General features: G+C 43.9%; 1 protein-coding gene across 2 annotated transcripts in view; it reads left to right on the forward strand.

The window, feature by feature from the left end:
• Dpys (dihydropyrimidinase) overlaps nucleotides 1-12,841 on the forward strand; it is a 66,868-nt gene that overhangs the window by 30,717 nt on the left and 23,310 nt on the right. For both annotated transcript variants that reach the window (XM_041637633.1, XM_041637634.1), the window contains exon 7: nucleotides 2,152-2,294. In XM_041637633.1, the coding sequence (XP_041493567.1) occupies nucleotides 2,152-2,294 (143 nt within the window). The remainder of the gene's footprint in view (nucleotides 1-2,151; nucleotides 2,295-12,841) is intronic.

The following is a 12,841-nucleotide window of genomic DNA, read 5'->3' on the forward strand; positions in this document are numbered from 1 at the left end:
CCTGAGAGGAGAGCTGTGGAGTCTGAGCTCACTTCCTCTTCCTCCCAGCGTTCTGTTTTGTTTACTCCTCCCACCTATCTCTAACCAATGAGAGCCAAGCAGTTTCTTTTTATTTAACCAATGACCTTCCTCCATCAGTTATACAGATAATGAAATCTTTGAACAAAATGATTTTTAAAACTAACAATAAATGAAGAATTAATAATTTTTTCCCAAGGATGGAGCAGATCACACAGACAGACGTCATGTGTTAAGCTGTCTATCCATGTGATGTGTGGAGTTGTAAAGATCTATAGGATCTTGGTAGACCCAAGGCTCCCAATATCATACTTTTCAAAGACTCATAGACGATACATTAATCATATTTCACACTTGAGAATTCTCTTCAATGGGTTCCTCCTACATCGACTACCATTTCTATTTTTCATTGACCTAGTTAGGATTTCAACTCCAGTGATGAACACCGTGACCAAAAGCAAGTTGTGGAGGAAAAGGGTCTATTTGGCCGACACTTCCACATCATACACAGTCTATCATTGAAGGAAGGCAGGCAGGGCAGGAACCTGGAGGCAGCAGCTGATGCAGATGCCATGGAGGGGTGCTGCTTACCGGTGTGCTCATGATGGCTTTTTTAAAAAATAGAACCTGGGACCACCAGCCCAGAATGGGACTACCACAATGGATTAGGGCCTACCCATCAATCACTAATTAAGAAAATGCCCTACATCCAGATCTAATGAAGAAATTTTCTTATTTGAGGTTCCCTCCTTCCACATGACTCTAGCTTGTGTCAAGTTGACATAACACTAGTCAACACACTCATCATTCACCGAATCCCATTGATCCGATTTTCAGAATCCATCTCCGTTTCTGCATCCATGGGTACCATCTGATTGAAGGCTCAAATCTTGTCTGGATCATTCTAATAGTCTCAAGCTTGGTTTCCTTATTCTCAGTGACCAGTTGTTCCTGTCTGTTCTGTCCTGGAGTTGCTCCTCAGAAGTGAAGCTCTGCTCATGTGACTTGCTTCTCAAAAACACTTGCGTGTTGTCCATGACTGAATTGCAGTGTTTAAGCCATCAATTTAGTACAAGGGTCTTCAGAACACCTCTCTAGTTCTAACTGCTGTTGCTCTTCCTCCATGACCTTTCCTTTCTCCACTGGGACCTCTAGCATCCCTGATGATGCCCCTCTCTTTCTCCTGGCTTAAATATTCTAGATTATAATCCAACTTTCCTCCATAGACTCGTGTTATTACAGTAAATATCCTTAGAATGGCAGATTTTCATAATCCATTTTAGTTCCCATTACATATATATATATATATATGTAATGGGAACTAAAATGGATTTTATATATATATATATATATATATATATATATATTTAAACATGATCTTTAAAATAATTGAATGTTTCCCAATAACATGCATAAAACTGTATAGTTTTCTGAAACAACGAGATAATTTACCTCTGGAACTATTAGAAATAATTAACTAAATCTTAAGGAAAGTCTTATCATATACATATATAAGCCCTATAAGGGTTCTATATTAAAACTTTTTAAAAATAGACTTTCCAAGATTTCTGGTTCACATAAATTTAAATTGAACAAAATTGTACCTCTTATACTTATCTTTTATCTTCCAAAGGCTTTGCCACCTAATTTAAAGGCATTGTAGCCTATCTTCTTTTGACTATTTAGTATTTTGCCTAATATTTACATGATCATTTCACAGATCTCAGGTCTGCAATAAGTAAGGCAGACCATAAATATCGTAGGTGGTAGTAGAAGACTTCAAAGGGGGAAGGAAAATGCCACGGTCCTTTAGCCATCGTGTGGTGTCATCTTGGGTGATGGGGTAGATGGCAAGAAAGTGGTCGGTTTGTCTTTTAATGGGATAGGATTTTTTGAAAAGTCATCTTCAGGCTTCTGTAGGCCACCGTCTTCATCACTGATACTGCAGACGGTTTACAGTGAGCCTGCAGAGATGTAGCTCCTTGATGTAGGATGGGGGTTACAGTTCTATCTGGATAAACAGGTATGGCTTTCTGTTAGGGTTCATAGATGTAAGCCTTGCCCTTGTATCCCCAGAGGAGGCTTGAGTGTTCAGTCATCACAGCAAATGCCTTTTCTCTTACTGGTTTACAGCACAGTGGTAAAATGGATGAAAACAGGTTTGTGGCCGTTACCAGCACAAATGCAGCCAAAATCTTTAATCTTTATCCAAAAAAAGGAAGGATAGCTGTCGGTTCCGATGCTGACATTGTGATCTGGGACCCAGAAGCCACAAGGTAAGTCTGAGATCTGGCATTGCCTGGTTTTACCCTTGAAGAGAAGCACCAGCTTGCAAAGGAGCTTTGTTGGGCCCTTACCAGCCTTTGCTTATTAGCTGATTTATTCTGCCATGCCCAGGGATTCTGTGCGCAAGATAAAGGTTTGGATGTGCAAACGTTTCTTTGTTTTTCTTGGCATAGAGGATGCAGAAGCTGTGTAGAACTTGCTGGGAACGGATATGTATAGAAAACCAATATGAATTTGCCATCCCAGTGCCTGGCAAATGCCCGAGTTCACACGGAGGGACGGTGCAGAGCCCTGAAGAAAATAATAGGCTTAATTTGAAAAGAGCTGAATTGGAAACTCAAAATAATTACAGCCTTTTAAAAGCTTTTAGATAGAAAGATTCCAGCACAAAAGACATCACTTTTAGTTAGCCAGCCTTTCCAGAGGAGTTCAAACCCAGCCTGTCCTTCCCAGTAAGCTTAAGCCCTTTGTCCTCAATTTTCTACAATTCCCTGTTAATATTGGGTCTGACCAACTCCGCCAATTCAAAGGAGCATTTGATGGAAGTTGAATTTCTGCTAAATACTCCTTGGGGATGTTGTCCCCAGCAGCTCTTGTTGCTCATTTGTGCTTGTGGTAAACACTGGTAAGGAAGGACATGCCACACATTTCAACATTTTGTGTGCTTGTGTGTGCGTCGTGGGAATGTGGTGGGCCTTCGGTCTTCACTCTATGGCATCTATACAAGGTCTAGTATGTTTATTTTTATCGTTGTTAGCAAAAGCACCTACTTTCTGGGAAGTGATGGTATCACAAAGAGACAGTTTCAACAGAAGTGCCCTTGGTCCACCTTCTGGGGAAAAGATGGCCATGTGGAATTTGGAACATGAAGGAAGCTACTGTGGCTGAGAGCCTAGAAACAAACCCCAGATGGTCTTTTTGTGGTTGGCACTACCCTCAGGATACTCATTGTTCCTACCTAGGGACCAGTTCGTGGGATTGGCAGGCCGTGGTCACAGCAGGTAGCCTTTGGCCAACACTCCAGCACACTGTAAAATGCCTGTACGGCAATGAAAGCTGTGTGAGAGAGAACCTGAGCTCAGGAAATATCCTGAGGGAGCAGCCAGTCTCAATCCAGGGCTTTTGTTGCTGTGCTAACAGATTTACAGTTAGATAATCAGTACCTGATAAAGCTAAATGCAGATGGTTTCCTACTGGCCTGGGAGTGGGAGGACATTGTTTGTCTTTTTGGATGCGGGATGACCTAGGCTGGCTGCAGCTTGGAGAACTCCTGATTCTTTAAGTTCCTCTCTGCAGGGGCTGCCACTGCCCGGCAATTTGGTTAACTTAGACCACTGCTCCATGACTGGAAACAGGTAGGTCTTTTGAAGTATCTTGTGGCTTACAAGTATCACAAGGTTTAATTAGAAAGCCCCCAAATTCTCAAAATTCCACTCTTCTAGAAGGAATGTGTGGAAAAGTGGTGACATTTGAAGCATCCTGTTTGTGTCGTCATGGTGAAAATTAGTCACTGTTTGTGCAGGTCAGTGGGGCCAAATATACCCTGACATTGTTTCCCGGGTAAAGCGGAGCAGAATAGGTCTATGGCATGAAGGACCGTGTTTGTGAACCATGTGTGAGGTTTGACCTGCCGGCTGGGAGCCCATAGCTCTCACTTCTAAACCTGGGTGTTTTCTGAAAGCCGAGCACTTTGTATTACATTTCACTTTTCATGTTCTATCTTTTTTTAAACCCAATGTGGGGGGCGGTTTAATTCTGTTCTGTGTTTTTCTGTATCAAAGTGGAAAGAAAATAAAGATACTCTATTGAGCTATGAATCTCTCCAGTCCAGTTCCTAACCCCGTGGAGAGCACTGGGAGGCCACTTCTGTGGTTCTTCTTTTCTTCTCCTCCTCCTCCTTCTTCTTTGGTGGTGAGTGGGGGGTGGGGGGTTGAGACAGGGTTTCTCTGTGAGCCCTGGCTGTCCTGGAACTCACTCTGTAGACCAGACTGGCCTCAAACTCACAGAGATTCACCTGCCTCTGCCTCCCAAGTACAGGGATTAAAACGTGTACCATCCTCTATGGTTCTTCTTTAAAAAAAAAATACTTTTTTTTGTAAGCCATTCCACTTTTTAATTGAAAATAGGTTTCCCCCATATTATATATTCTGATTATTATTTCCTCCCTCCCAGTTCCTCCCAGATCTCCCCATTCTCCACTCACCCAAATCCATACCCTTTCTTTCTTCACTCTCTCATTAGAATACAAACAGGCATCAAAAAAATAATTTAAAAAATAAGATAAAATAAAAACAAACAAACTAGAATAAGATGAAGCAAAGAAACTGCAAGAAGAAAAAGAGGTCTTCCCACCCCAAAATAGCACAAGGAACACATAGATGCAGAGACACATTCACACACACATAAATCCCACAGGAACACATCACTGGGACCCATAATACATGTGCAAAAGTCTTGTAAGGGGAAAACAGGAAAGAAGGGAGAAAGAAAGGAAGAGAGGGAGGGAGGGAGGGAGGGAGGGAAGGGGGAGGGAGGGAGAGAGGGAGAGAGGGAGGGAGGGGAAGAGAAAAAGAAAGAAAATGCTTAGACAATCATTATGAGACAAGGAGCCCCTAAAAATGTCGTTGAGTTTGTTTTGAGTTGCTGCAGCTCTTTTTGAAACCTCTGCCATGTGTCTCCATCTGGATCCAAGTTGAGAGTCCTTGCCTGCCTGAGTTCTGTGGATCACACCGGCTCAGGTACAAAGCTTCATCTTCCTCAGACAACTGGACAAAGAGAAATGACCGGAATGCAAGGTTGTGAATAATTCACTCCCTTTATTTGCCACATTTTGCCACTCGGAGGGTATTTATAGGCTGTGATTATGTCCCCTGAGTCATGCCTCAGGCTATACAAATTTAGATCCCTTTCTCCCAAGCTCCAGTTACTAATCTCTAGAACATTGCTTTGGTCCTCCTGTCCTAGTCACTTGCATGGTGCAGTGATCCAGATGTGTGGGTATATTTTTTAATCGTCTATATATTACTTACTTAACTTCCCTCTGTTCAGTCTAAAAATAACTAATTTAAGGTCAAACTCAAGGCCCCTGTACCTCTTAGACATTTATTCATCATCAGTCAGATAGTTATTCAGTTATTCCTCTCTTTTGTCTGTTCCTGACCAGCTTTTGTATAACAACTGCTCTTTAGATAATAACTAAAGAAAGTTAAATAGTTAAAATCACTTTTGGTGAATGAATATATATGGATTGAGCCTTTAATGTTGGATGATACATCTTTATTAGTATAGCTCATATGCTTTAGCACTGCTAAGAACTCCTATGCTCTCAACCCAGGTCTGTTCATCACGAATACCCCAGTCCAGAAATTATGAAAACCAGTGCAGGCCCGTGTGACTGGTACTAGGTTGAGCTCCACCAAGGGTCACTTGAAGTCTCTGAAGTGCTCAGTAACAGAGAACTTGTTGGGCTTGCTGAAGGTCTTGGCACTGTCCCTGGTACCATTTATACAGCATAAAGAATAGGAAAATTAGGTCATTGTATATCTACTCCTCTTTTGCAAAACAATGTAACTAATAATTATTATGTCTATTATAATATTACCATGAAGCAACATATGTATACATATTTTGTAAGCTAAACTAACCCTTTTACAGTGCTAATTTGATGTCAGAAGCCCCAGGTTCAAGTCCCAGCCATGCATAAATCAGATGTGATGTCACACACCTGTAACTCCAGAACTTTGGAGGTAGAGACATGAGAATCAGAAATTCAAGGTCATCTTGGGATGTATATATATTGAGAGAGAGAGTTTAAAAACAGCCTGCTAAGATACGATCTCACTCCTTTTCTAGCTTGGCTGGTGCTGTACTTTGCCCATTATTTTCTCTTTTAGTTATGTTCAACTAATTTGCCTGTGTTGGCCAAGCAGCCAGGTAAACAAAGGAATTCTGTTGTGCTGACCCCCACACCCTCTTAGGAACACAGATCTCATTTTCCCTGCTTTTGTTGTCCGATTGAAGGTAGAACAGTACTGTCCAGCTAACGAATGGGCCAGATCCTCTTTGGAACTTTTACTCGGTATTTTAAATTCTGTAAGATTTTTCTCTAATATACCGCAATTATATTTTGAACTAACATGAAATTTGTAGTGTGTGGAGAAAAGAGAGATGGGGTTGTTGAGGTAGAGGCTTCAAGGGATGAGGGATTGGATGAAGATTTAAACAACGTGAGGAGTGTTTTCCATAGTTCGCATTTAAAGGGAGGAGCCACGCTGTGTATCTGGGTCGGTCACAACACAGGCTTTCTCTATTCTCGGCCTGCTTAGTGTAAGGAAGGTACTCGGTTGGGCTCTTTGTTTTAACCAGAACATATGCAGATGACCTCATCTGGGACATCTAATGTGCCACCGTATTTTTAGCCTCTCCATGCAGATCCTTAGAGATGGAGAACGCTCACCACGGTCACCGCCTACCTCTCCCCACCCTGCACACTGAACCCTGGTGCATCCGGCACACCTGTGTCCAATGCTGCACCGTCGTCCTCCACCACTTTTTGAACCTCTGTTATACTCTTGAGGCATTGGTACATTTTTAAAAAGGAATAAGGGGTCACAAGGGTGGTGGAGAGGGCCCCTTGAGCCCCCAACTCTTCTCTGCTATCATTGCCTGACAAAATAGCATGACTGCACAGTTAATGGACTGACGTTGCTATGTTACGATTAGTTAGAGCCTATTCTTCATTCAGGTTGGCTTAGCTATTACCCAGCATTCATTTCTGCTCCAGGATATCCCCCATATGTAAAATCACCATATTGCATTTAGTCCATGTGCGTCCTGAGACTGGTCTGAGATGTGACACTTTTTCTCTTTATTTTAAACGGCTTTGTCATTTTTGAGGAATGATACTCGAGTATTTTGGAGAACGTCTCCCTACAGCTCAACACAGAGTAGATTCGCATTGAACGCTGATGAGCAAAGCGGAAGGCAGCCGCCTCCCACACTACATGGGAGCTAGTAGGACTAGGCAGTGGCTGGAGGGACACTGGGAAGGCTGCTTTCAGCAACAGCTGTGGCCTGGACGAAGTCAGGGACAGCTTCCCTTATGGGTGCTTTGAACTTATTGGACAGGATCTTCAGTGGCTGAAGAATGAAGGGCTGCAGACACATGTCAGCATAAATAAGACTTTCTAAGTGTGGAAGGTGCCCTGTTTTCCTCCTTTCGTTCTCTTGAAGCAACCCTTTGACTTCTGTGTTGAGAGCGGTTTGTTTAGCAGGAGTTGACGGGCTTGAAGAGAACTGTTTCTGTACGCTCACAAATTCACTCTGAGCTGTTTCTCCTCAGAAGCCAGGCACTGAGAGTCAAGGCTGCACAGGGCTAGGTCCGTCTTTGGGGAAAACTCAGTCCAGGGAGAGGAGCTACAAAATGATATATCCTCAGTCCCAGAAAGGCTGACTTAGGATATCGTATGAGAGGCGAGAGTAAGACATCGCGGACGTCAGAACATAGAGATCCTGCGTGAGAGAAGACAGAGGCGCGGCATCACACGAGGGAAGAGTGGGTGAGGCCTCTGTCCCTGAGAGCCAAGACTGAAGCAGAGGAAAGCAAACTAAAACACCCGGGGAGGAGGCCAGAGTGAAGCCATTAAGGTTGAGGACTGTAGAAGAGAGACAACAATCCAGGCTGCAGAGAAAGGGGAGGCCAGGCCCTCACAGGCTGCCTCCAGTTTTGATTTGTTTACCACAGACCGCGGTGATTTTTCACAAAGTTAGCCTCGTGGAAAAGCATTATTTAATCAAGGGAAGAAGTGGATTTATAATATTCTGTCTTGCAAGAAAGCATTCCCCTTTATCCTGTGCGTGTCATTTTCACGTTCACTGTAGTGCAATGTTACGAACGCTTTCTGTTCATATCGTTAGACACCAGATGTTTTCCTCCGCAATTCCTCAAATGGGGTCTTAGCAAAGATGATCGCCGGCTTTGGTTAGTTGTTGCAGAGGACAGCGATGTGTAGTGAACCCTGCATCCTGAAGGGGGCGCCCACAGCCCGCGCTGGGCCACCCGAGCTGCTGATTTCATAAGCACAAGGTGGTCTCCTGAGGGAGGGCGCCTTTGCTAATGATTCTGCGGCTTCTGGGTACCTAGATGTTTTCGCTTGTTTTTGATTTATGTTGATTGTTAACGGCATGTTGAAATAAGTGTGCTTGTCACATAAATATGCTTTATTAAAGTCACCAAAGGAGATCAGTAGAAAGAAAAGCAGGGCATCCTTACTTTTCTCTTTCCTCTCCTGTTTTGTAAATCCACAAAGAAGCTGCATACCTCCAGCATGAGGCGTCTGACGTGCAGTGATGGACAGTGAGGGAGGATTGGACTGGGCATGTGAGGGCAAGGGCTGGATATCCCCATGAGAGATTACCTTAGACATGACTAGCCTGTAAAAAAAAAAAAAAAAAAAAGTCCCTGCAAAATCAGCTGCAGGACCTCTTCCGTGCCATTGCACAATGAAAACAACAATAACAAAAAATAGTGCAAAGAGAGTGTCAACCTTTTATTTCGGAAATGAAGAGTTCCCTGCATTCAGCTTGACGGCTCATTGAACCAATGTCTATCGCTTGTGACAGACTTGTGTCTTAATGCCTCAGTACTCCAGTTAAAGCTGTAAATCTAAGGACATAGCCTCATCTCGTTGTTTGACCTATTTCTGTAGAATACTCTGGTACTTAGATTGTGAGGAAGAAGTCGGGAGTATGATTTTTAGGTGGTATCGAGACAGAATCGTACGGTGTCTTACGGTCAAGACAGAGAGCAGCTAACGTGGCCAACCTGTTAAAAATCTGACTAGAGAGAGGGTGTGTGAGCTTCTCGCAGGCCTGCAGGAGCAGCAGTAACTCATGTTCTGGCAATTTAAGGCTATCCTCGGAGCTCCCGTTCCTCGGTATTCATTAAAGAGCACTTAGTTACTATGGTAACTGTCCCTTTTCAGTATTTATGAGCTACTGAGTCTCTCACAGTGTCTCAAGCACACAACCACACAGCTGACGACTTTGTGCACTGAAACATTTCATGAGGACTTCTATCTGCTCTTCATTCTGCAGAGAAGGCATGTCCGCGTTTCCCGTTATTTTGGGTTTATTATTTTTTTTTTTTAAAACTCAGTTACCGCAAGCTCTGACCCCAAATCCGTGGCTCTTGAAGGCATTGTCCTGCCCTCCCGCTTACTCCTCCTCCCTCTCTCATGGTGAAGAGGAATGAATGCACTTAACTTTGCATGCAGTGAAGAGCCATGACCCGAGGATTGTGAATGTGCCCCAGGTTCCATGGGTGGACCTTGTATGAAACTGAGCGGGAAAGGAAGGGCGCTCACCCGCAGAGAGTAGGGACTTTGAGGGGAAATGAAGCAATGGATAGCAAATAGCAACAAGAATCAAGCAGTGTATGGAAACAGCATCATCAGGGGTCGCTTCAAAGACACTACCAGGAATCTTGCTTGAAGTGGTTCATTGTATGTCATCTAAGTTCAGAACTGAAATCCTTCTCTTTCAGCCACACACTCACATACACACACACACATATGCAGATACATACACACAGGGAGACATACACATACACACAGAGACATACATACACATGGAGACATACATACACACAGACATATATACACATACACACAGAGGACAGACATACACACATGAACTTGCATACAGACATATACACACATGCACACACATACACACAAACATACATACACAGACAGACATATATACACACATGCATATACATACACACATGCATACACATACACACATGCATACACATACACACACACACACACATATGCAGCAGCCAGCAGTCTGTGCTTCTATTTTGAAAAGCTGGTCAGCGTACAGATCGCTTTCCACGCCTGTTGCTGACAGAATGTGTGAGGAGCTCCTCCCCCCCCCCCCCCCCCCCCGCTCACATTGTCCCAGTACACGTGGTAAAGGAAGGGGAGTGGGCACACAGGGCTTGTGACGGTGCCTGAGTAGACGTGAGGGTGGTGGGCCCCTCAACCACTCGCTGTGTTGCCCTAGTGTTGGGCCCTGCATGTGGGCCTACGTGTGTTTGTGTGAATCTGCAGGGGCATCCTCCACACAGTTATTACAGATGTATACAGTACCCGGGACAATCTCTTGGCAGATGATAATTTATAGTGAAGTATGTTGAGGTATGAGTGTTTTTTTGTTTTTTAAATTATTAATCCACACAAAATCCAGCCCACAATCCAGGCAATTGGGGAAGTAATAACCCGATGGGAGAGAGAGAAAAAAAAAAACCCTTTCTAGTAAAAGCTTTTCTTTAGAAAGGTTTGAGCTGAACAAGTTCTTTGCCTTTGCTGAGCTGGGTGTGGCACTGGGCTGCTGCTGTGTGCCACACTGCTGGGTTCAGGACATTGCACGCAAAGCCTTGGCGGATAAGGAATGGCTGCAGAACTTGGTACACAGTTGTACCCACTCATCAGCAGGTGGTTGGTGTGTGGGATGAGTGGGAGCTGTGCCTAGCCGTAGTCACTCAGAACTCATTGTACGATGACGTCACTCAGGCAGGGACTGAAGAAAGCATAAGAGAACGCTAGTTCTCGTAAGACGTCTCTTGGTTCATAGACGCCTCCACTTCTCACCAAGATAGAATTAAACTGAGAAGCTCGCTGGGCCCTTCTGCTAAGATAGCCTGATGAAATCCAGATTCTTCAGTGCCCCCAAAAGCTGACCTCTTAAAAATTATTTCTAGTGGAGCTGTTCAAACAAACTGCCTGAGATTATTTTCATGGTCTTCAAGAAGACAAGTTGCTTAAAAAGAAGTTTGGACTGCGTGCAACGAAAGTCTAACTCTCCCTACCACACACACACACACACACACACACACACATGCACACAGGCACACACACACATGCACACACACATGCACACACACACATGCACACAGGCACACACACACAAACACACACGCACACAGAAAGACACATGCTCACACACACATGGGCAAGCAGGCATGCACACACATGCATGTGCACACACAGGTAAAATATCAACTACTACTTACTGCACGTTGTTTATTTAAACGTGTTCTTTTGCAGCTGAACCTCTCAGAGAGCTAGAAATGATTTGGGGACTTTCCCAGCATGGGCCATACTGTTCACGTTATGAAAAAGGAATAAGTTAGCCCGGAGTAGCGGGCACCCATCCTATGCTGAGCAGTCTCCTCTGCAGAGCTTATGTTCAGCGTTTAAATCAGAAACGTAAGCCCCAAAGAGAGGCTGCAGAAGGGGCTTTACCTGAACACCTGTCTCACCTTTCTCCCTGCCCAGCACATGAATGTTTGCTTGTCTCTGTGCTGGCCTCCATCCCACTACGATTCCAGGAAAATACAGAAGCTCAATAGTTACTGTTGAGTGAGCGAACAAGGTACTAGAGCCCCCAGGCCAGTGAACAAATAGGTGCTTTTAAATGTGTGTGTGTGTGTGTGTGTGTGTGTGTGTGTTTGTCTATTTGGGGTTGTAAATGTGTGTGCATTTGTTTATTTGGGGTTTTAAATGTGTGTGTGTGTGTTTGTCTACTTGGGGTTTTGGTTTTGTTTCCCTTTCAAACTTTGTTTAACATCTCTTGGACCCATCTCAGGATCCACATTTTGCAGGTTTTTTTTCCCCTCTTTGAGTTGAAAGACTAAAAAGAAAGGAATCCCAGGCATTTTTTTCTCATTTAGGTCCCTAAAGCTGCAGTATTCCACAGCCAATGGCCAGGGAGCATCCCCAGCCTGTCCATTACAGTGACTTATTCCAGGCTATTTCCTTTTGTAGGTTCCAGAGCCACTTCTAACTCTGGTAGTGACCCTAACAACCTGGGCTCTAGGTTATAGAGAAACAAAAATGAGTTCATGGGGACCAATGGAAATTTGATGTCAGTACCTAAAGGGACTTCCAGGGACCCTATACTCAGAGTGCAGTAAGAATCTTGGCTTTAGAGAAAACCTCAGCCGAAACAGACAGCTCCTTCCAGGAGATGATCACAGGGCTGTGATAGTTGGAGATTAAGTATTTCAGGGAAAGGTTTTTGTTTGTTTGTTTGTTTTAGTGGCTTGAACAAGACATAAATGCATAATTTAAAAGCTTGTTTGTTTTGTTTTGTTTGTTTATTTCTGTTTTTTTGCAGAGGAGAGATTTCAAAATATGGTCCCTAGGCTAACCACACCACCGCTGGGGATTTGCTCCAATTGTGAATCTCCTGTCCCACCCCTGCTCCTTCAGGAGCTCTGTAAACAGAGCCCCGCAGGCAAGTTTCCCCGCACCCTAAGATGCTCTGATGCACACTGCAGTTTGAGAAAGAACTGGGTAAAAATTAGAGACTTGTAAAGTCAACTGTAGCTCAGCTGACCCCAGAGGCAGAAGGCTTCAGCCCGAGTCCATTCCTGTCAGGACAGAACTTCCCTTTCTTCTGTATGATATTCTGTCTTGTGTTTTACTCAAGAATCCCATCGCTTAACCCAGGAGATCGGGGCCCTTTC

The sequence above is a fragment of the Microtus oregoni genome, unplaced genomic scaffold, assembly GCF_018167655.1.
Source record: "Microtus oregoni isolate MIOR12 unplaced genomic scaffold, Mior012 000053F_ref0000044, whole genome shotgun sequence".
Taxonomy (NCBI): Eukaryota; Metazoa; Chordata; class Mammalia; order Rodentia; family Cricetidae; genus Microtus; species Microtus oregoni.